This window comes from Equus quagga, chromosome 2 (genome assembly GCF_021613505.1).
Source record: "Equus quagga isolate Etosha38 chromosome 2, UCLA_HA_Equagga_1.0, whole genome shotgun sequence".
Taxonomy (NCBI): domain Eukaryota; kingdom Metazoa; phylum Chordata; class Mammalia; order Perissodactyla; family Equidae; genus Equus; species Equus quagga.
The window spans coordinates 55899832-55924303 of record NC_060268.1 but is presented as its reverse complement, the minus strand read 5'-3'; the positions used below and the strand labels follow the sequence as shown (position 1 = coordinate 55924303).

The 24472-nt window shown below is 40.1% G+C and overlaps 1 protein-coding gene across 1 annotated transcript in view; it reads left to right on the top strand.

Moving 5' to 3' along the window:
• The window catches only part of VPS13C (vacuolar protein sorting 13 homolog C), a 171159-nt gene extending 166787 nt beyond the window's left edge, over positions 1-4372 (top strand). The window contains exons 81-83 of the mRNA XM_046650441.1: positions 524-647; positions 2003-2086; positions 2407-4372. Of these exons, the coding sequence (XP_046506397.1) occupies positions 524-647; positions 2003-2086; positions 2407-2496 (298 nt within the window). The 3' untranslated portion in view covers positions 2497-4372. The remainder of the gene's footprint in view (positions 1-523; positions 648-2002; positions 2087-2406) is intronic.
• Positions 4373-24472: the final 20100 nt, after the last annotated feature.

Genomic DNA, 24472 nt, shown 5'->3' with positions numbered 1-24472 from the left:
CATTAGTGTTAAAGTGTTTAAACCTGATATTTATGAGTAGTAGTTCTACTCATGTGAATCTTTGCTGACATTTGAGGTTTGTGACATTTCTTGCACATTGTTTCTTGACTGGAAGGCATAAATGATTGACAGTAAAGAGCAATTAATAATTTTCCAGGTAAAACCTTTTCAGGGGCTTCTGTCTTTATTGCTTCCCACATGAGAGGAGAGCCTGTTCCTTATGTGTTTCAAAGATGATTTGAGATTTTTGGTCAGTTTCAGAAAAAAAGAATGACACTTTTCCGAATTCTACAAAGTGAATAGATGGGGAATTTTTCAGTCTGCTTTGTTAGTTGGTTGTCCATATTTGCTCTTTATTGGACAGTTATCTAGACCTTTTTTATGTGAAGCATACTCTTTTTTAGTGCCAGGTTACATTGTTTACTGAGCGTGAACTACCTGTGCCTTCCTGCAGAGTGAAATATTAGAATAATTAACCATCTTTATCACTACCTTTGTGTTTTTGTTTCCTTTTACAAAATAGGCGAGTGTTGTGTATAAAGGAAGTTGAAATCCTAGGCTGTATGTCCATAGACTGGCAGTGTCCATTTGAAGATTTTGTAGTTCCTCCTAGTGTCAGTGGAAATCTGCTACAAATTTCGGTTAAGGTAAGAAAACATGAATCACACCTTTAGAGCCAAGAATTTGCTAAATGAATGGAAACCAAAGCTTTCTGACTCTGTTTTACAGTTAACTAGACAAAATGTTTGAAAGATTATTCTTGTTGTTATATGCTGAAAATATAAAGAAAGATGTAATCTATTTGTGTACTATTTTTTATTTTCTAACAGTCCTTGATTGCACTGAGTGAAATATCAAGTCTGTCCACTGAAAGAATTAGGATGCTGATATTTTCTTTTTGGTAGAATGAAGCATTAGTAAATAGAGGGGAGTTTTTACTTCATATGGATACCTATTTTGCTATAATCTTAGATACTTCCTGAAAGATTCCCTTTTTTAGGTTTTTAGGAGATTATTATAAATATTGTAGCTAAAACACTCATGTTTTATAATATTTGGCATTTATAAAATGCTAGTAAAATTTGAGTATATAATAATACTTTCATGTATTTCCTCTCCATCATTTTCTAAGGAAGAACTTTAATTACGTACCAAATAATTAGCAAAAATTATACCTCATCTTTTGCTTAGTTCTCAGACTCCCTGTACTTTAAAATGTATAATTTTTGTTATATATATTATAAATTTATTTTTACCTCTTTAAAAAAACCTACACATTGTCATTCTAAAGATGGTAATTTTTGTAGTGTATTTTTTCCTAAACAATATTAGTATTATCTCTATTACTGAGACTATCTGGAAAACGTTTATCGTAAAATTTAATAGAGATGCAAGTACTATTATCCTTTAATTTATGTTTACTTTTCTTTTCATAGAAGTTTACAAATGAAAGCAGCTACCATGAAACCATACTGTTTTGCATTTCAGCCTTACCTCATTGTAGACTGTCAAAATGTAAAGAGTGCCTTAGTATATGAACCGTAGTTTTCAAACTAGGAAAGACTGTGTCACTATGCATATATATTAAAGTTTCTTTGGTTATCACTTTTATTTCACATCAGTAGTGAGAATTGACTCAATGTATTTTACATTATATAAGAATTTTGTCTATCAGCCAAGGAAATGAGGGAAGGGTTTTTTGATTTGTCAGATGTGATGAGTTATCAAGTGGTGTTTCTATAGGCTATTTATCATAGCCTGCAGAAAGTTGTTATTTTATACAGTTGATGTATATTCATCCAATTTCATAAATTCTAACAACTCACATATGGAACCACTATCCTTGTACCAAAATGATTGATTTCTTATCATACCTGAATATGTGTATTGGTTAGTCCACTGGTTATAAAATAGAGTTGACATTTAAGCATCCAATTAAAGGTTATGATTTTTTTTCTTCTCCAGAATTATTTCTTTTCTGTTATTGTTTCTTTTGAAACAGGAGCAGGGACTGTTCCACAAAAAAGACAGTGCCAATCAAGGCTATCTCCGGAAAATTTATCTGCTGGATACTACCACAGCAGAGGTAAAGAATTTATTTTAAAGGACATCGTCTCCGTTTTTTAGCTCAAAGATTAAAAAAATCTGTTATAATTAGCAATACCCATTATTTCTCCCAAAAGATCTTCCAGTTACACCTTTGGATGCATATATAAGCATGAAATCATATACCCTGGGCTTAACAGGGCAGAGGGTCTTCTTTTACATTACGTGTGTGGACTGTTTATTCTTGTCTTTAGCTGGGGACCTGTGTGGGGAGCTCTGACTCCTGCTTTATATCTTTCTTCTCCACCAAATGAGCCTGTACTTGTCTTTACCATTCATAATAACTCTTTTATTTTACAGAGAGCATGTAAGGCCATCGAGGATGCACAGTCAGTGAGACACCAGCAAAAATTGGTGAAGCAGTCATCACTGAAACTTCTTGTGCCCTAAATACCATTTTAATCACAGATCACAGGGGGCTGCTACTGGGAGAAAGACCAAACCCCTCGGTCCTGTCAATAAGTCACTCTTCTTTATCTTGATAAAGAGAATTTTTTGAGCAATCTATTAGTTTTAGAATTTTTTTCTAGAATAGGTAGTATTGGATTTTCTATTTTTTCCCTTTAGTTTTGACTCTTATTTTGTAACCATGTACATGTTGGCAATCTAATTCTACACTGCCACCTGAATGGGCCAGACTCTCAGAGAAATATCACTTTAAACTCAGAGGGAAATTTCCATTAATGTTAAAATTGTGAAGCAAAGGCAATGTGCTTGTTTTTAATTAAAGTTCTTACTAAAGATTAAGAAAGAAACTTAGAATGTCTAGTGTTCTTTGAGAGGTTTTGCACAAACCTTTGGACAAATGTTGAATATTTTGTCTAAGGGTAATTTGCTCAATAATTGAGCTGAGATAACATTTTTGGTAAACCAGGTAATTAACTGAAGAAAAGCCACTAAAAGGAGAAATGATAGGTTTCCTATTTTCTTTTCATGAAAACATTGTTGTTCTCCTAATAAAAACCTGTTTTACCTTGATGATTATTTTTCCTCCTTGCATTATAATATAAAGACATAGAGAAGCAAACCTTAAAATATTTGTACTCTGTAATGTAGCGTTCACAAAGTTTTGGAAATTATATGCTCTTTCAAGATGAACTTATATGGCACAATTATAATTTGCTGATACATGAAAATATTACACTTTAAGTTTTTTAAGACTCAAAAATATGAAAAATTAAATATTTTCATATTTCCGGAAATTGTTTTTTACCACTTGAAAGATTTTTAAGGGCATCATAAGTTAACACTTAACGCACACCTAGAAATGTTTTTTAAGTACTTACTGGGAAGAATGAAAAATCTCTAGTTGCTTTATATGTAAGTAAAATAAGGCATGAGTAGCAACACTGTGGAAGATAGTTGGTAGGTGTAGTCTTTGAGGGAGCAAGCCTATGAGAATCAGTTCCATACAGTATTATTTTTGTCCTTTCTGCATCTCGCTTATGCTGATCAGAGATATACTGCCCATTAAAGTTTTTTAAAAAAATACTCAAAAGTGCTTAATTTCCTTAGATAAATCTTTAAATGCTCGTGGTTTATAACATGGCGTTATTTCAAATCACTGATTAATGATGAAATGAAGATACTTGGTTTGCTCCGTGTGACATGTCGTAATGTTTCTACTATCTTTATTCATGCTTTATAAGACCAGCCTTAAAATTTTAAAAATTTTTCCTAGTCGTTATTTACTGTAGGCTTCAAAAGGAGGAAATAGTATATAACTAATGCCCTGAATATTTGATCTCTGATACAGTATGTTGGTCTTGGCCGGTTCAACATCATTCTTTTTCTGTGAAGAAAAGCATCATATATAAAACTTCTTGCTTTAAACAGAATTTTTATACCAGTGATTAATTGCAGTTTATTAAAAGGAGCATTATAAACACAATTCCATAGCAAGTGTGCTATACTTTGTGTCTTTAAAACTGACTTAATCAGGAATTTGAGATATTTGATTATATTTTTCATATGAATTATAGCTGTTGACTATGTCCTAAATAATTAAGAAATTATATTGTACTGATTGCATGTACAAAACACTGAACTAAGAGAAGTTTATAGAAACCTGTACATTCATCATCTCAGTTGGCTTCAAAATAAACTTTCAAATAGTTGTAACATTTTAATTGGATTTAATCTCCTCTGACAGAAATAGTTCATTGGTAAAGTGTAATAATGTGTTCTGTGTTTTGTAAAATTCTTTGAGAGTCAATTTCTTGCATATGAACTACTAAGAGAAATAAAACATTTAGTGCATTCTTTACCAGTGTGCAAACTGTGGGTTTTTGTTAAATATTCAAGTAACATTTCCTTTAATTTTTATGTCTTTCCCTTTTCCTCTTCCAATCCTATAATAGTGAGAAGTTAGGTTAATAGTTATGGAGGGTTTTAAAAGATGTCAATCAAGGAAAGCTTTTTTCTGGGGATACTGAACTCCTTTACCATATTGGAGATCAGTGGCACAGAGGGAGAATTCAGAGAACATATTTGACCAAGGGCCTGGCTGCCACACTCATGGCTGCATTTGCGTTGAGGCCATAACCTTCCATGGTTTCTATCAGTCACTGACTGTGTATGGCAAGGATACTAGGGCAGGCCCATTCCTGGGAGACATGGAGCTCCTCTGACAGCTGACCTTGTCCTGAAGGCTCTTCAGTGGCCGTGCAGAACCTTTCTTAGACTGCATGCTAGTCTGGGAGCTTCCGTCCAATGTATCCCTCTGTCTTTGTCTCTCTCCTCCTTCCCTTCACTGGGAGATCAAACTTCAGGTTTGAAGGCTTTCCCAGAACTGGAAGAACAGGCATACAGTGAGGACTGTGAGGACATCAAAATCACAAAATAACAAAAAAATTGGAAGAAGGGTACACCAAATCTTCATAAGAAATGTCTGATTTAGGATGGATTTCCTTACGTGTGCTTCATGATTTAGTATTGTTTTTGTTTTGAGTTATGTATGAGGGAGGACACTATCATCTTTTAGGTGCTTTGGGCCTCTAAGTGTATTGATCTGGTGCTGCCTATATATGTATTTTTAACAGTGCTCCATGTGTATTTCTAAAATACAGCTAGGACTAAAAATTAATGCTCTGGACTTAAATTCTTGAAGAGCTCTACAAATACCAATGCCAGTTAAAATATAGTGTTTCAATTACTGCCAGAGCCAAAACAACCATCTTTTTATCAAGGAGAAAACCAAATATTCTTTTAAAGGATAGGAGATTACTCATATCAGAATCATCTGTCCTCAAGGGATAAGCCCTTTTGGTTGAGAATCATTGCCAGAATGTCTGCTAATACTGATGGAAGTGGGTTCTGTGCCATGTGTATGTTGGCTCTCAAAAGAAATTGAAACTCACTGGAGCAGAGGGAACACATTTCTCTTGGTAATTTGTGCCTATAGTGGAAGAATTTAGGTTTATTCTTGAATTCATGCTTGAAAGTATCTTCACTTATAAGGCTATACCATTCAAATACTCAACATTGTGGGTCTCTTTGAACTGAAAGAGGCTTCAGAGAGGCTGTTTTTTTAATTTGTTTTTACATATTACAGACCCACAGTCCCTTACCAAATTTCAAAAAACTCTGAAAACCAAAAGCTTTTTCGTAAGCTTGAAGCAAAGACATTTGACAGCAAAATCTGAACTGAACTGACTGAGATTATTCATGGTCTTTATTCTTTTCGGTGTAAATGAGTTAGGCTGTAACAAAATTAATGTTTGATCAGGGGGTGCTGCTCCAGACTTCACTGGAGGTGTACAATCTATATGGTATCTGAAGCATATTGCCTTTCTAAAACTTGAGAAGTTCTGCATTCTGAAACACATCTGAGCCCAGGGGTTTGAGATAAGAGACTGCAGATCTATGTATCCTCAAAATTATCAAGTTATTAAAGTTGCTTCCCAAATTTTAGAAAAATCATAAACTATAGGAAAAACCACGAAGAACAACAGAATTTTCTTCCCACTTCAGACCATGCCATTGTTCCATTTTACAGTTATGCTGGCAAATTGTTTTGATAAAGGGTTCACAGTATTTGCTGTTGACATACAGGAGGCTGAAATGTTGCCGTATGATGGTGCATCATAAAGATGTATAAGAACTCGAGAAAAAATACAAAGCAGAAGAACGTAGTCATGCTTTCTATTCCACTTGTATATTAGTTAAGTAAACATTTGGTGGGTGAAAAGTTTTTAGAACTGACCTCTAGAGGGAAAATTATTAGAATAGTAATGCAATAAGCAAGCGTGATCCTCTAGGTTGAGTATCCACTAGGATAATAGTGAACACTTCGCAAAGAGGATTTAGTTCTTTAATATTCTTTTTACCCTAGAGAACAACCAAGTGACTTCCCCAGAGATTGACTGTAATGTTCCTCAGTTGTGGTTTAAATTCCATGGTAAATAATTTTTATCAAAAATAGGGATCAGTTCTTGGTCTTTGGATTTGTTCATTTTTGTAGGAAACCTTTACCTTATAGTATGTTTTTCTCTTAGACAAACCACTTTTCTCTTTTGTCTGTCATTTTCTTTTAAGCTGTCCTTTATACATAATTTTATTTCTTCTCTTTTTATGGTATCTCTCTATTTAAATTATCTGTATTATGTAGGTTTTACACCAGTGATTGGCATACTACAGACCATGGACCAGGTAATCTGTTCTGGTAAATAAAGTTTTATTTAAACACAGCCACACTCATTCATTTGCATTGGTTATGGCTCTTCCTGCACTATGATGGCAGAGTTGGGTAGTTGCAACAAGCTGGCTGGCAAAATGTAAAATAGTTACTATCTGACCCTTGACAGAAAAAGTTCATCAATCTCTATATCATTGTACTATACAGTTAATCTTACAGATGGAACAGAAACAAGTCACCAAATGATTTACCCAAGGCCCTATGGTGAGATAGGAGCTGAAATTAGGATCCAACACCTACCAACCTCCCTCTCCTATCTCCACCTCTTCCTTTTCTTTCTTCCTAGAAACAGGAATACTTGTGTCAATTTTGAATGAACATGGCTGATGTTGGCTTCTTGGATTTTTTTTTAGACCCTTATACCTTTATCCCCAAATCATCTATATATTTTCTCCTCATCTGTGTTTTAGGCCTAACAGTGACGCAGGCATTTCCCATTGTAACCCTTGAAATCTGAAACCAGCCCTTCGTCTAAATTTTTTTTTTCCCCAGAGAATTCTTACATATAGTCTAATATTACTGTGGCAATTTACTAGCAAACATAGCTTTTGTGGTGTAACAATTAGGAAATTAAAACTTCGGATATAGGACATAAAACTTAGTTTTTATTTCTAAAGCACTGTCAGAATGACGAATCAAATGCATGGTATTCTACCATAATCAAACCATTAGAGAATACTACTGATGTCAGAAGAAGAAAAAAAATGCCCAAGATACATACTTTGTCACAGCTAGCTAGGAGCTCACCAAGGAGGAAATGATATTTTTAAGCACAGTACCTCATATTGTAGAGTAATAATATAACAAATGAACAGATGTTCAAAGGTTGCAGTTTGAATGGAAGCTATACCATTTTAGCTTCACTAGAGGATGCTGCTGCGAATCAGTTAAGCAAGCATTTATTGAAGGTTTAAATTAAGAAGCCACACTTGAACAGAGCCCATTTCCCTTCCCTGTGGAGTGCTGTTAGAGATTCTTAACCTACTTTGACACTTCAAATCTTCCCTACTTCATTCAATTCAGGGTGATTCACACTTTCAAAAATAGTTTAAAAGTGAGGGGGGCGGGCATGAATTAAAGGAGTAACAGAGTTCTTAACTTTTTCAATAAAGATTTCCCGGACTGACTCTGAAGTCATTTGAATATCAGTAACTGTGCTATGGAAGTAGTGGATTTTTTTTTTTTCTTTAAGTCGAGATAAGGGAGTCACAGTCCTGAGAGATTTGGGAAGAGTTCTGTCTATGAGACATTTTAATATATCTGGATTATTGGCCACAAATACATTGCAGGAAGCAACTGCTTGCCCCTGTAAAAGATTCCTATGGTTAAAGTTTAGAGATCTAGAAAATGCTCCTCTTGACCCCAGATGAACAGAGTGGAAATCTTGCATGACTTATTATTACAATCCAGATGGCGAATGGATACTATGAAAAGCTCTGTTTTGTAAGGGCCATAAAGACTAATTACTCATGACTCAGACTGGTGAATAAGAAGGTATTGCTCATTCTACCTAAAATTAATGACTCAATCAATTAATGTTGAATTATAATACAGCTCTTTTGAAGCACCAATCATGCTTATTTTTATGTCAAATGGATTAATTTTAATTAATAGCACTCATTTTTTGGAGAAAATAATTCACTTGGGGGCCTTTGTTTTAGTTGTACTTAAATTCATAGAATTATAATAGTCCATGGTTGGAAGGTCCTTATATCCAACATAAATCTGTTTTTCCTGTGGCTTCCATCCATTGAGCTCAGTCTCAAATCCTTGGGGCCGTCAGAATAAGAATGACTTTTTCTTTATGTGGAAGCCTGTATATGGGAGCACTACGTTAGAATTCATGGCTGGCCTCATATCCTACCATTATAAAGCATTTAAGTCTTAATTTCTCATCTTTTTCTACCTAAAACATCCCCAATTAGACATAGCTTCAAGTCATTCCATAATCTCAATGGCTGTCCCCTAAATACAACAGTTCATCCATGTCCCTCTCAGATATGGTACACTGATCTGAATGAGTGTTGCAGGAACCAAACTGAGGCAGAGTGGTACTTGGGTAATTTCATATTTTTCTACTATTTTTCTAATAGTAATAAGTATCCCAACCTATTAAAGTAATTATATAAAATAAAATTTCCCCATTATTATAATGCTTTACCCATTATTATAATTTATTTTTCTTGTAACTTTTGTGTGCACAAGAATATTGTTGAGTTATCCCTTTTATCACTTTTACTAAGTGAATTTGTGTGGTACTGTAAATTTAAAAATCAAAAGACTCTGAAAAAAAATCCCTTTACCTCTCTCAGCCTTAGTTTCTTCATTTGAAAATTAGACCTTTGCACCAGATCTGCCTTTTTGTGATCCCTCTGGATTTTACAGATATTGACAAAATGATGAGTTTTATAATGGTTATTTTGTAGTGTGAGATGTGTTCCTTGAAGAAGTTCTTATTCTTTCTTTCTCACATTATCCCCATAGACATTAAATATATATTTTTAATAATCAATGAGGTTGTTTTTTGAAAAGCCACAAAGCCTTTAGTAGAAAAAGAAGAGGAAGTGAGATATTGTTGCTAGTCCTTGCACGTGAAAATGGTCTGGATGTGGAGAGTGCAGGTGCCAAAAGGGAGCCCCTGGGTGACCTGTGAAGAGGAATGGCCAAGTCTGGAACCAGGCTACTGCTGTGAAATTTGAATCCTGCTCTTCTTTCTCAGAGGCACACCCTCAGCGGTGCCTTTTAGTTGTCTGAGGATCCAGGCTGTGTGATGCAGTCACAGCTCACACCAGGCCAAGCTAGGCTCTCAATAAGATATCACTACAGTGGACTGAGTGTTTATGTCCCCCTAAAATTCTTATGTTGAAATTGTAACCCCCCAGGTGATGATCCTAGGAGATGGGACCTTTAGGAGATGATTAGGTTATGAGGGTGGGGCCCCCATGAATGAGATTAGTGGCCTCATAAAAGAGACCCCAAGAGATCCCTCACCCCCTTCCACCATGTGAGGACACAGGGAGAAGGCGCCATCTTGTCTATGAAGTGGGCTCTCACTGGACACCAAATCTGCCCCTGCCATTGTCTTGGACTTCCTAGACTCCAGAACTATGAGAAATAAATGTTTGTTGCTTGTAAGCCACCCAGTTTATGGTATTTTTGTTATGGCAGCCCAAATGGACTAAGACAATCGCCCACTCAGAAGACTCCCCTGCTAGCCAGGCCAGCCCTGTCATCTGAAATTTTGTTGGAGTCCTTGCTTTGGATAAATGGTTGCAAATGTGGATTAATTTGCATGGGTTAATTTACCAAATCAGGAATAGGTAGGTCACTGCCAGGATTAGATTTCCAAGAAGTTAGAGAAAGAAATGTCCAATAAAAATTATTAAATAGATATGCTTTAAAAGAAAGATTTAAAACAAGATATTATTTTTAAAAAGTGGCAAATTTGAATAAGAACTAAATAGACCTTCTAGAAATGAAAAATATGATTGAAATAAAAAGTCAAGGGACTGCCACAATGGTAAATTAAACATCTAAAGTAAGAATTAGTGAACTGGAAAATAGAACTGACTCAATACATTTCCTGGAATGCAGCAGAGATAAACAGATGGAAAATATAAAAGAGAAGGTAAGCAACATAGAGGATAGAGTGAGAGTATCCAGCATACTTCTAATCCAAGTCCTAGAAGGAAAGAATAGAAAAATGGTTGATATGTTCCAGAATTTATGAGAGATATGATTTGGTAAATTAGGAAACAAGGTGAGCCCAGAGCAGGATAAATAAAAACAAATCCAAACCTAAACATACATTGGATTGAAACCATAGCAGTGCAAACATAAAGAGAAAAATGGGAAAACAACTAGAAAAAGCAGAGAGAGTACTAACAAAGGATAAACAATTAGCTTGACAGCAGAATTCTCAACAATATAGCCTCCTGGAGACAGTCCGATGCCTAGACGTTGTTGAGAGAAAACCAACTGTCTACCTAGTTATCTTTAACCAGCTAAATTATCATTGAAGAGTGAGGATTAAATAATTCTTTTCTTTAAAAAAAAAAAAAAGACAGTTTTCTACTTTCAGATCCTTTGTTAAAAAATTACTAAAGGATGACCTTCAGGAAAAAGAAAATTGAACCCAAAAAAGAAGGAATAAAATATAAGAAGCACTGGGAACAAAGAAATTGGTAAACTTTAAAATACCGCTTTAAGCTTTAAATAGCAACAAAGGTGCATAAGAAGTAGTTTATCAAAACTTTGCAAGACATTAAGGAGAAAATTATAAGATCCTATTGAAATAAAATTTAAATTTTCTTAAATGGAAAGTTATATAATGTTTATGGGTGGAAAGACTTATTAAAGAGTAGTTATATTCAAACTCATCTATAAAATTAATGCAATTTTAATCAGCATTCCATTAACTTCTTGTGCGTGTGTACCTGGAAAGGCTGTTCCAAAAATTCACGTGGAAGAGTGAAAGGCCAAGAACTAGCAAATCAACTTGAATAATAAGATCAAGTGGAGGGCATGCTTTGTTCTTTCAATTTTTTAAATTTATTTATTTATTTTATTATTATTATTTTTTTTTTTTTTGAGGAAGATTAGCCCTGAGCTAACTGCTGCCAATCATCCTCTTTTTGCTGAGGAAGACTGGCCCTGAGCTAACATCCATACCCATCTTCCTCTACTTTATATGTGGGACGCCTGCCACAGCATGGAGTGCCAAGCAGTGCCATGTCTGCACTGGGGATCCAAACCAGCAAACCCCTAGTCACCGAAGCGGAATGTGCACACTTAACTGCTGGACCACCGGGCCGGCCCTGTTCTTTCAATTTTAAGGCTTACTAAAAAAAAAGTAGTAGTTAAAACAATGTAACATATTCAGAGAAATAGGTTGATAAACGGAACAAAATAAAGAGACTAATAAACATATATATATGGAAATATGTGATATAATGATAAGAATAATAAGAGTAAATAAAATTTATATGATTCTTAATATATGAGTCCCAGGCACTGTTCTAGGAGTTCTACGTATTCTCACAGTATTCTCACTTCTACGTATTATCCTCACAGGTGACATTAAATTTCAGTCAAGCACGGAAGCCTTACTCATAATAGCCAAAAGGTGGAAACAACCCAAACGTCTATTAAGGAATGAATAGATAAACAAATAGTGGCATACACATAGAGTGGCATATTGTTCAGCCATGAAGAGAAATGAAGTACTGTTATAGGCGTACCGATAGAGAGAGATTGTAGGTTTGGTTTCAGACCAGCACAATAAGAGGAATATTGCAATAATGCAAGTCACATGGATGTTTTGGTTCCCCAAAGCATATGCAAGTTATGTTTACCCTACACTGTAATCTACTAATTGTGCAATAGTGTTATGTCTCAAAAAACAATATACATACCTAATTAAAAAACACTTTATTGCTAAAAATGCTAATCGTCATCTGAGCCTTCAGCAAATCATAGTCTTTTTGCTGGTGGAGGGTCCTGCCTTGACGTTGATGGCTGCTGACTGAGCAGGGTTGTGGTTGCTGAAGGCTGGGGCAGCTGTGCCCATTTCTTAAAATAAGACTACTTGAAGTTTACTTCATCGATTGACTTTTCCTTTCATGAACAATTTCTCTGTAGCATGTGATGCAGTTTGATAGCATTTTACCCACAGTAAAACTTCTTTCAAAATCAGAGTCAATCCTCTCAAACCCTGCCACTTGTTTATCAACTAAATTTATGTAATATGCTAAACCTTTATTGTCATTTCAGCAGTCTTCACAGTATCTTCACCAGCAGCAGATTCCATCTCAAGAAACCACTTTCTTTGCTCATCCATAAGAAGGAACTCCTCATTCATTAGAGTTTTATCATAAGAATGCAACAATTCAGTCACATCTTCAGGCTCTTCTTTTAATTCTAGTTCTCTTGCTGTTCCTACCACGTCTGCAGTTACTTCCTCCACTGAAGTCTTAAAGCCCTCAGTCATCTATGAGTGTGGGAATCGACTTCTTCCAAACTCCTATTAATCTTGATATTTTGACCTCTTCCCATAAATCACAAAAGGTCTTACTGGCATCTAGAATGGTGAATCCTTCCCAGAAGGTTTTACTTTTCTTCACCCAGGTCCATCGGAGGAATCTATTTATGGCAGCTATAGACTTACAAAATGTATTTCCTAATAATAAAACTTGAAAGTCAAAATTAGTCCTTGGTCCTTGGGCTGCAGAGCAGATGTTGTGTTAGCAGGCATGAAGACAGCATTCATGTTGTCCATCTCCATCAGAGCTCTCAGGTGACCAGCTGCATTGTCAATGAGCAGTAATATTTTGAAAGGAATCTTTTTTTCTGAGCAGTAGGTCTCAACAGTGGGCTTGAAATATTTAGTAAACCATGTTGTAAACAGATGTGTTGTCATCCAGGCTTTGCTGTTCCATTTATAGAGCACAGGCAGAGTAGATTTAGTATAATTCTTAAGGACCCTAGGATTTTTGGATTGGTAAATTAGCATTGGCTTCAACTTAAAGTCAACAGCTGCATGAGCCCCTAACAAGAGAGTCAGCCTGTCCTTTGAAGCTTTGAAGCCAGGCATTGACTTCTCCTCTCTAGCTACGCAAGCCCTAGATGGCATCTTCTTCCAAAATAGGGCTGTTTTGTCTACGTTGAAAATCTGTTGTTCAGTGTAGCCCCCTTCATTAATTATCTGAGCTGGATCTTCTGGAGAACTTGCTGCAGCTTCTGCATCAGCACTTGCTGCTTCCCCTTGTACTTTTGTGTTATGGAGACGGCTTGTTTCCTTAAACCTCATGAACCAATTTCTGCTAGCTTCAAACTTCTCTTCTGTGACTTCCTCGCCTCTCTCAGCCTTCACAGAATTGAGGAGACTTAGGGCCTTGCTCTGGATTAGGCTTTGGCTTAAGGGAATGTTGTGGCTGGTTTGATCTTCTATCCAGACCACTGACACTTTCTCCATATCAGTATTAAGGCAGTTTCACTTTTTCTATCATTCGTCTGTTCACCGGAGTAGCACTTTTGATTTCCTTCAAGAACTTTTCCTTTGCATTCACAACTTGGCTAACCACTTGGCACAAGAGGCCTAGCTTTCAGCCTGTCTCGACTTTCGACATGCCTTCCTCACTAAACTTAATCATTTCTAGCTTTTGATTTAAAGTGAGAGACATGTGTCTCTTCCTTTCACTTGAACACTTAGAGGCCGTTGTAGGGTTATTAACTGGCCTAATTTCAATATTGTTGTGTCTCAGGGAACAGAGAGGCTTGAGGAGGGGGAGAGAGATGGGGGGATGGGCTGGTTGGTGGAGCAGTCAGAACACACACAAAATTTATTGATTAAGTTTGCCATATTATATAGGCGCAGTTTGTGGTGCCCCATCAATTACAATAGTAACATCAAAGATCACTGATCACAGATCACCATAATAAATATAATAATAATAATAATGGTAAAATTTGAAATATTGTGAGAATTACTAAAATGTGACACAGAGACACACAGCCAGCAAATGCTGTTGGAAAAATGGCACCAATAGACTTGCTCAATGCAACGTTGCCGCAAACCTTCAATTTGTAAAAAAGGCAGTATCTGTGGCTGCCAGCCCCATGGCCTATGGTTAATTTCGGGGTGCTCCACTTCAGCAGCCCAGGTTCTTGGATTTGGATCCTGGGCATGGACTTACACTACTCATCAGCCATGCTGTGGCAGCATCCCACAAACAAAGTGGAGGAAGATTGGAACAGATGTTAGCTCAGGGCCAATCTTCCTCAGGAAAAGAAAAAGGGGCAATATCTGTGAAGTGCAATAAAATGAAGCACAATAAAATGAGGCTATACCTGTACATGCTACAAGATGAATGAACCTCAAAAGCCTTACAATAAGTGAAAGAAGCCAGACACAAAAGGTCACATTTTGTCTGATTCTTTTTATATTAAATATCCAGAATAGGCAAATCCACAGAGACAGAAAGCAGATCAGTGGTTGCTAGGGGCTGAGGGAGGGGGAAATGGGGAGTGATTACTTAGAGCAGATGGGGTGTTCTTGTAGGGTGATGAAAGAGGTGTGAAGCTAGAGAGAGATTGTGGTTGCACGATATCGTGAATGCACTAAATGCCACGAATTGTGCACCTCAAAATGGTTAATTGTCTGTTAATCTGAATTTCACTTCAATAAAAACATTTCTCTCAGCAAAAATAGACCACCCAATAACTATTGCTTGGCAAATTGACTTATTCATATGGCAAAAAATGAAATGAGATTTCTTCTTCACACCACACACTAAAATAAATACCAGGTATATTAAAGACCTAAATACGAAGCAGTTCTTTAAAACTTATGGAAGAAAATATAGAAGAATATCTTTATGATCTTTTTCTTTTTTTAAAGATTGGCACCTGAGCTAACATCTGTTGCCAATCTTCTTCTTATTTTTTTTTTCTTCTTCTCCCCAAAGCCCCCCGGTACATAGTTGTATATTCTAGTTGTGGGTCCTTCTGGTTGTGCTGTGTGGGACGCTGCCTCAGCATGGCCTGATGAGCGGTGCCATGTCTGCACCCAGGATCTGAACTGGCAAAACCCTGGGCCGCCAAAGTGGAATGTGCAAACTTAACCATTTGGCCACTGGGCTGGCCCCCTTTATGGTCTTGAGAAGCTAGAATTTTCTGTGAGAGAAAAGACCAACAAAAAATCAAATGACAAGACACAAACCAAGAGGGCATGTTTGCAACCAGTAGAACTGACAACGGACTATTATCGAGAATATACAGTGAACTCCCTCATCTCAGTAAGAACAAGACAACAACCCAACAGAAAAATGAGCGAAGGCTGGGACCAGACAATTCACAGGAAAGGGAATTACGAAAAGTAATCAGGGACATGCAAATGGAGACAATGAGATGCCCTTTACGTCTGCCAGGTTGGCAAAAAGCAGCCGATGCTTCACGGGATGTGGAGACACGCGCACAGTGAAACACTGCCAATGGGATGCGGACTCGCTTCAGAGAGCAGTTTGGCAATGCCTGCCACGGCCAAACTCGTGCACACAAAACGGCGGCTCCACTCTACACATCCAACGCGGAGAAACTCTCCAACAAGCAATGAGGGATTAAGTAAATATACAAGGTTGTACACTGCAATACTTTCAGTAAACATGAAAATATGGAAACAACTATCAGTAGTGGATTTAAAAAACAGGCAAAAAGAATACTAAAATAGCAGCTGTAAGAAGAAAAGAGAGAGGGGCCAGCCCGGTGGCACAGTGGTTAAGTTCACACATTTCGCTTCAGAGGCCTGGGGTTTGCTGGTTCAGATCCCGGATGCAGACACGGCACCGCTTGGCAAGCCATGCTGTGGCAGGCATCCCACATATAAAGTAGAGGAAGATGGGCACGGACGTTAGCTCAGGGCCAGTCTTCCTCAGCAAAAAGAGGAGGATTGGCAGCAGATGTTAGCTCAGGGCTAATCTTCCTCAAAAAAATAATTAATTAAATAAAAGAGAGTGATTGTTAGCAAAAATGGCAAAATGTTGACATCTGTTAAATCCAGGTGGTAAGTACATGAGTGTTTATAAGAATGTTTTTCATACTTTATGTACACAAAACATTTCGTATTAGAAATAAAGAAAGAAAGAGAGAGAGAAAGAGAGAAGAAAAGCACAACCCCATGGTCCTGACCCTCTTGGGACTGGGAACTATGTTAGCACAGCTGTGGGAGTTGAGCTGCATTTCCCTCAGGCCAGAGCCCAGGACACTCTCTAAAGAAAGGACTGACCTATAAGGGGCCTCCTGGTGAGAGCCGAGAGAGCGGATGTTGAAGTAACTCTGGGTCTTGGCAAAAGACAAGGAGGGAAAACAGGGGACGGGGGAGGATTCCGGTACACCCCGAGCCCCCCTGAGGACATCTGCTTACACAAAGCAGGATGGAAGCCGGGCACCATCTGCTGTCTTCCCACACCCCACCCAGATGACAGCAAAGGAAAGGACCAGCAAGGGGAGGCCAGCGGAGGAGAGGTGTCACAAATTTGATTGTAATTGACTTAGCTAATGGGACGGAGCTGACACATAGAGGGTTTGGGGAGGACAGGGGGATGCCAAGAAGCAGTGAGCTGCTGATCATGCTGAGGAACACTGGGAGGCCTCAGAAAGAAGGCCGTGTTCTGGGTGGCACTGAAACCAGGAGGATTCACTGAAAGTCTTAAAATGAGTAATTAGATCCCCACTTCTCCTCTCCAGCCTCCCACAGCCAGCTAACAGCCCTTCCCTGGACTTCAAAGGAGACAGGAGTGTGCTAGGGGGGTGTGCTAGGGGGAGGCAGTCTGAACCCTGGAGAAGTGGACCCTGAAAGTTTCTGCACGCTGAGGTACCAGGCCCAGCAAGGGCCAGTCTGCGGCGCTACACTGAAGATGGGGAGAAGTTAAGGAAAAAAACAAACATTTTGATTAAGCAGGCCCCTAGGCTCCCCTTCTTCCCTCACACTCCCAAAACACTGAGTTAGGCTCAGAATCCCAGAAAGGAAAATGGTTATTTTTTTCCCTCTGGAGAAACTGATTTGCACACGAGATTTTTGACATTGGAGATTTTTGGCATTTGAGGGTCTCCCAACAAAGTAGCCAGGTTTGATTGCCACCTGCAATGGCTGCTGCAGCAACGGAGAAGCACGGACTCTCAGAGTGGGGGTCAACTTGAGAGACGAGGCCCCTCATTTTACAGAGCAATCACTGACCCCCAGGGAAGGAAGAGGACTGCGCAGGAGACCACCGAACACGAGTCAGACTTCATATAACGCAGGTATTTTTCCCTTGAAGATAGAAACGCTATAAAGTATAGGAAAATAGACAAAGTCTGACTATGCGGAAGAGAATTTCTAAGGAAAGCCAATTCTATTACTTTCAGGTACAAATGGTTCAGTAACTTAAACAAGGCTGCCAAAGTCTGGTCTGGCCAGGCCTCTGGGGGACCCGCTTTAATGAATTGGATAAAGTTGATTCATATCTCTTACGCCAAATGATTGTCAATTGCTGCTTCTAAGGTAATTGAGAATGCTTGAGAGGTAGTTTAAGTGATACTTTACAGTATTAATTAGCTCTACCTAACTTTTTTATTTCATTGATAGAGCAGAGGCCTGGTTTGAATTACTTTGGCAATCCACGCTAATGAGATTTTCTGGGTAAGAAAATGTTTCTGGATCTAGTATGGCCTGATAGGAATCTGGTTCAGATTCAGAAAGCTTTTGACCTTCTGTGGGCACTCATTTCGCATTTATATAGTGACAGTCCAGCCGTAGGCCTATCTTGTCTAGCCATTCATTAAACATTTCCGTTAGAAATCTCTCTCTTTTAAAGCAGACTCCACATAGTTGAAAGAAACATGTCTTAGGGTTGATCCGATTAATTAATTAAGAAACCAGGGCTTTGGGTAGTTAGCTTGTTGCTTCTAGAAACATTCGCTTTTGATTCAATGTCTTTGTCAAAACAAAGATAAACAGGGATAATGTGGCCTCCTAGAGAACGATAACCTTCCACTCATTTGCTCTCTGAGGAAGCTTGCCATTTGTTTTATCCTTTTTGTGTCAGAAAACCATGGAATGCCTTAGCAGAAAGAAATACTGAATGTCTCCTTCGGGAATGGCTCCTGTCTTCGCGGGGCTGATCATCTAAGTGGGAGATGCGCTACGGCACAGGGCCATATTGGATGCATGATTAAGGAGTCGTTCCGACAAATCTCCCACCACCTGCATTTGATTTCGCTTTTTGGTTTTCCCTTCTATGTTCCCCCAAATTCCCTTTTTTATCTGCCCCCTTTCCTAATTGCCAGCTGCTGAGTAGGAGAGACTCTGAGCTCACCTACCATGGCATCAAGCAAGCCCATCGCCCTGCATGTTGTTTCCTTGGACTGCCCTGCTCCGAGAATGTGACAGCCGGCCAGCCATTGTGGGCAGAGAAGAGATGTTGCTATTTGTCTTGAAGATGCTACTTCTCTGTGATCCGGGCACCCCCTGAACCCCAGCTGCACATGTCTAAGAGAGGAGCGCCAGTTCGCGGTGGGAAGGGCTAGGTAGGGGTCTCAGGGCTGCCGTCACCTTTCTGAGCTGGTCTCCTTGATGGGAACTGAGCAGATTGGTTCTGAAAACCCTCCTAGCCCGTTAGTGGGTTGAGTAGTTTGACCCATGAGTAAAAAGCCCTGGTTGCAATGAGCTTGGAGTTCTTTTAAAGAATGGCAGTTTGTCCTCGGTGAAATGTAGAAACCTTTCCAGAGATCAAAGCCACAGTCCAGAAGTTGTTAGCATAGGTCAATTAAAGAAACACTTCGTGAGCACCTCCCATGTGCCATATGCTGCGCTAGCTGGGGACACAGAAATAACAGTCTCCGCTTATCTGGGCCATTTGGTCTAGCGAGGCACCAAGACAAGGAAGAAATAATCAGGTCTAACGAAACTTTGTAATTTTCATTGCTCTTGAAATTTTGAGAATAAAGTTTCCTTATTTTAATTCTCTTGCAATAGGGTAAACATATATTAATATGTGCATAATTATAATTAATCTAAACACACATGAGTGGTCCACTTCCGAATTAAATTACAAAGCACAGGCTTATTAATGCAAAAAGAAAATGGATGGGCATGCTGATGGATTCAGTTACCTTTTATAAACGCTGAATTGGCTTCTTGAATTAAAATAGTCATATGTGTCTCTTGAAAAGATATTTACACTGACAGTTTATAAATGCTAACTAAATTCCTTCCAGACCAAGCAGCCAGGCCCTTGAACTGGAGGCATTTAATTTTAGGAAAGGTGAAGTTCAAGATTAATTAATCATTTTAAGCTATTTCTTACATTATTTATAATGTTTTAGTAAGTGAGCCAAAGAAGAGCCTATGTCTTTTGGCAGGGAGCCTCCATCGTGTTTTTAAAGCTGTGCTGTGGGTAAGTTTGGATGTTGTGCCTTCCTGGGAGAAATCACTACTGTTTTGTGCTCAGTTTCATTTTGGTCTTCAAGGTTCCAAGTGTATTCATGTCATTTGGATGGACACACCGTTCAGGACCACATTTCTTTTCTGAAGACATCTTCGTATGAAAACTTTCGCTGCCTGTTTATTAAGCATTTACTTTAATTTGACCTTTCTGATTTGAAACTCTATTTGTCTTAAAAAATTTTTTTCATGCAGTCAGCATCCTCTGGTTTGGGGCGGTTGAGAAGTGGGTTATTCTTGTAAGCATTCGTAGCATTCATTCAGGAGGCAGTAAAGCAGAGTGGAACGATCACAAGCTTCTCCAACAGCCAGTGCACAGTGTTTGGTTTCCTTAACGATAAAATGAAGATAATATCTGCTCCGTGGAGGTGTTGGGGAGATCATGTGTGTAAAGTGTCTGGCATGGTGTTCACTGCTCAGAGGAACTGAGTAACAGATAGCTAATAAGTAAATCCTGGTGGCCTTTGATTTTATCATTTTGACCCAATATTCCTGATAAATATCTGTATTCAAATACTGTTATTCTATTTAATAGGTTGTATCAGTATCTAAAACCATGCAGAAATTAATTGCAAAAAGTATATTACAAATATTAATAACCCTTCTACAGTGCTTAAGTAATGCTGTTTTAAGGACAACTTTTAATTTAAATGAAAATGCAGGCCCACCTCCGTGCATGCCCACAAAATAGGAGAGCGCGTCTGCTTGAAGCATTACTGGAATCTAGTTCATACGCATGGGTGTGCGCTGCAGAATGGATTTTATACTTTAAAGGGACCAATAAAAAGACCAAAATGCTCTGCAAATGAAGTCGTGTGTTTTAAAAAGAACAGCCACTATTTGTCTCAGTTTTCAGACCTCCTATTTGAAAGGGCTGTTCCTGGATTTGATGCCCAGACTTGAAAGTTCCCTGAACCAGAGAACCATGTGCAAAACACATCAAGGAAGTCAGCCTTCCCAAAAACCCAACTTTGTTGTTTTTCTTGGAAGTGGAGAGCGCTGCTGTTCAGAAAAATTTCCAAGGTTTCTGTGATTTGTTATGAATTGAAGGTCGTTCCCTGGACGGGATCGTAGGAGGCACCGGAGTCCGCCCGCCAGTCAACGTGGAAGCAGATGTGCGTTGGCAATTCTGTAGCACAGGAAAGAAAATGTGGGAGAAAAACTCATTTGGCTTGTCGGCTTCGGTTTCATTTCGCCTCTCTCCAGACTGTCTTTTCCTCGTCTTCCACTAGAGGGCGCCCGGCTACCAGCTGTGCCGGGGCTCCACGAAGGGGTCTTTTCTCCTTCAGGTCCCAGGAGACAGTTGGGGCCAGCTGCACACCGGGGAGGATTTGGGTCCACTCTGGGGTCCAGGGTTCCCTCCACAGGTGACCCTCCGACTCCCTGCAGAGGGTGGGGACTGTGAGAGCCCTACGCTTGGGAGACGGGGATTTCAGAAACCCCAGAGTTTTTCATTTTCCATCTTCTCTTTCTTTGTTTCAAAAGGGCGCTGCATAGATGAATTATGGTGGATCCCAGGGCTTTGGGGACTATATTTCTGAACCCCAATTTTCAGGCCCCTCAAACACATATGTCCTTATAGAGCAATAGAATGGAATATTTGAAACCAGAACTCCATAAAACCCAGACCAGCTGCATTCTCTATCAGGGCAAGCTCTCTGTCACAGAGCCCCTGGTCTCCCCGCCCCCTGCCAGTGTTGCTCTCACACTGGCATTTTATGGGTGAGGAGGATTCCTCCTGCCTTAAGATTCTACTTAGCAGGTGGGTGGCTCCTGCGGCTATAGGTGGGTGCCCTCTCAGCAAGCTCTGTAAGCAGGAGGATGTGATGCATGTCTGCCCATTCCGTGCCCCCCGCCCTCCCTTTGTTTCTCCTGGCTCTGTGTCTGAGGACATAATTTTAAGCGACCTACCCCTGCATGAATTTCTTCTGCCACACTGACAGATTTAATGGAATGACCAGGAGCCACCTTTCCACTGCACCTGATGCCTTACAACATGCTTTTGTACACATGATGTCATGTGATACTTCCACAACCACAAAGCATGACCCTTATCCCTCCCACTTCACAGATGAGAGGAACAAGGCTCACAGCAAGTAAGTGCTGATGTGAGGGCTTGAACTCACACAATCTGATTCAAAAGGGATGGCTCATATCCTTCCAGGCCTTTGCAGCACTAGGCATTCGGGTTTGACTGCAGAGAAAACCTTCTGACTCCCTGACCTTCACATGGGTGTGTGTTATCAGGAGATTGTGACATTCCCTCCAGATACTCTTCAGAAAATGGCAGCGATGTATTTTCCTTGGACAGGCTGAAGGGCGTCCTTCCTTGAGGCAGGAGGATGAACTGGACAAACCCTGGAGGTGGCTTCTAAGCGCACTGTTCTATAGAACAAAGCACCCAGAAGTAGATGAACCGATTTATCAATTAGATGAATCTAATAGATGAATAGAAATAGATGAACCTTTTAACACAAGAACATCTGTGGATAATTGTATAAAAACAGGCAATTTCCGGCCTAATTAATAACTACTGTGGATCCTTTTAGGAGGTGCTCATCTCTATTATAGATTAAAAAATTGTATCCGACTTGAGACCTCATTGTTCCGGAGCACGGCTTCTGTCCTGCGTGAAGAATGCAGTTCTCTCCGTGGCCACAGGGTGGCGGAGTGACTTAAGCTTCTCAGCGGCCTTTCAGTCTCAGGACCCGAAGCTCAGCTGGAGTCAAAAGTGAGCAAAATGGAGCAACTGCGAGTTTGCTCCGAGTGCTCTGTACTTCACATTTAGGAACTTCTTAAAAAGGGAGCAGAAAGATCTCTGTTCTCATAACGCCAGTGTTGGGAGGCCGTGAGGAGCGGGGCTGCTTGATTCTGAAGAAGAGGAGGAGACTCTTGGTAGGAGCTGTGAGCGGCCAAGTCAAATCCACCGGCATGGCCCCTTAACCGGCAGATGCAGAGTGAGCTCCGTCTTGTGGAAATTCCAAAACTGTTGTCCCCACACCCCCATCGGAACTTTCCTTCCTGGAGCCCCACTTTTATAGATTGTCCACATTTTTATACTCGTTTCTTGAAGGGATGGTTTAAGTATTGTACAAATTTGGGGGGAAACAATGCACAGTCCAATACGCAACAACCCATTTCTGGACCCCACATTTGGACATATGTTTCTGACATGTGTGGCTGTATTTAGGGGAATGGTGAGAGAATATTTCACAGGGGACTAATTTGGACCCTCTGGGATGTGCAGGCACCGCACCCACACACGGCAGGACCCTGGACACACGTAGGCTTGAGAGCGCGGTACTCGTGTCTGTCTGTGCGTCACAGCGCAGGCGGGAGCCAGGGGCTGTGGGAAAGCTCAGGCTCTCCCGGAGCTCTCTCAGGCAGGTGGAGAGGGCAGAGGCCCGCCAGATCCCACCCCACTGATGCCCGCAGGGAAGCCCCGGGCTCTCACCTCCTGCAGTTCTGCCCCAGCCCCGGATGTGGCCATGGAAGACAGCAGTGGGTTAGCGCCATTGACTCGAGTCGTCTTAGCAAGAGCAGCCAAGGCAACGTTGAGTTTCAACCTGGGAACAGTTTTTAGGCACATCTTGAGAGACAGAGGAGCCTCTAACCTCTTTTTGTAGAAGTGGTTAACATTCCTTTTCTCAAATTTGGGATCGTAGACGTGTGTGTGCGTGTATGCTTGCGTGTGTTTGTGTATGAGACACGCACACCATGGAGCAGGGGCCGTATTGCTGCTAAAGCTGCAGAACAGAGGCTGCTAGCGTTTCCCTCCCTCAATATTTGCTTCTGTGTCAACATTTGTGTCATTCATTTATTAATCTTTTATAGATATTCATACAACACCTACTGTGTGCCAGGCAGATTAAAATGAAAGAGAGTCATGCTTATTTTTAGAAAGAGACAGACCCCGGGGAATGGCTCCTTTATGTGGGAGGGGAAGGCAGCGCTGCGCAGTGTGACTGAGGGGGTGGGCTTGGTTAGGCTGCCTGGGGGTGAATCCCGGCCTGGCTCTTCTACCTGTGTGTCGCTGGTTCAGGTTCCTCATCCCAATACGAGGATGATAGTGGTACCCACATCAATACACTGTCGTCAGGACCAAATGAACTCAAATAAAGGGCTTTTCACCAGGCACACGGAGAGAATAACACATTGCCATTACGATTCTTCCTTTCTCTTTGTGAACTGAAACTTCCCGCAATCCTCTTTTAACAGACATCTCTCACGTGCTTGTGGATCAGCTAGGGTGGGGACGAAAGATGAACTGGACAAAGTTGTTTCTGTTCAGGAAGCAGAGGAGATGTGTCGTCACGGCCACCAGGGAGGGGGAAGGTGATGAGAGAGCCAGCTCAGAGATGAACCCGTCACTCTGGCCAACTGGGCATGAGGTGAAGATGAGGGATGCCTCTGTGGCCCCTGACTCTGAGTGGGCTGCCTGACTGAGAGCCGCCGTCCTCTCGAGGCATCATCTTGTGTCTTTTCAGGAACAGCAATCCTTCAAGGAGAGTGTGACCTTCAGAAGCACAGAAGGACCCCGCTTCTGTCAAGACACCTCTAAGGCATGGGCAGATTCCTTTAGAGCTGGTCTAAGCTCCTGTTTCTGGGAGAGTCCCTGGTCATGGAGGCCCTTTCAGGGCCGGCAGTCAGGACACAGGTCCATGTGGGCGCCTGTGGGGCAGAGATGCCCC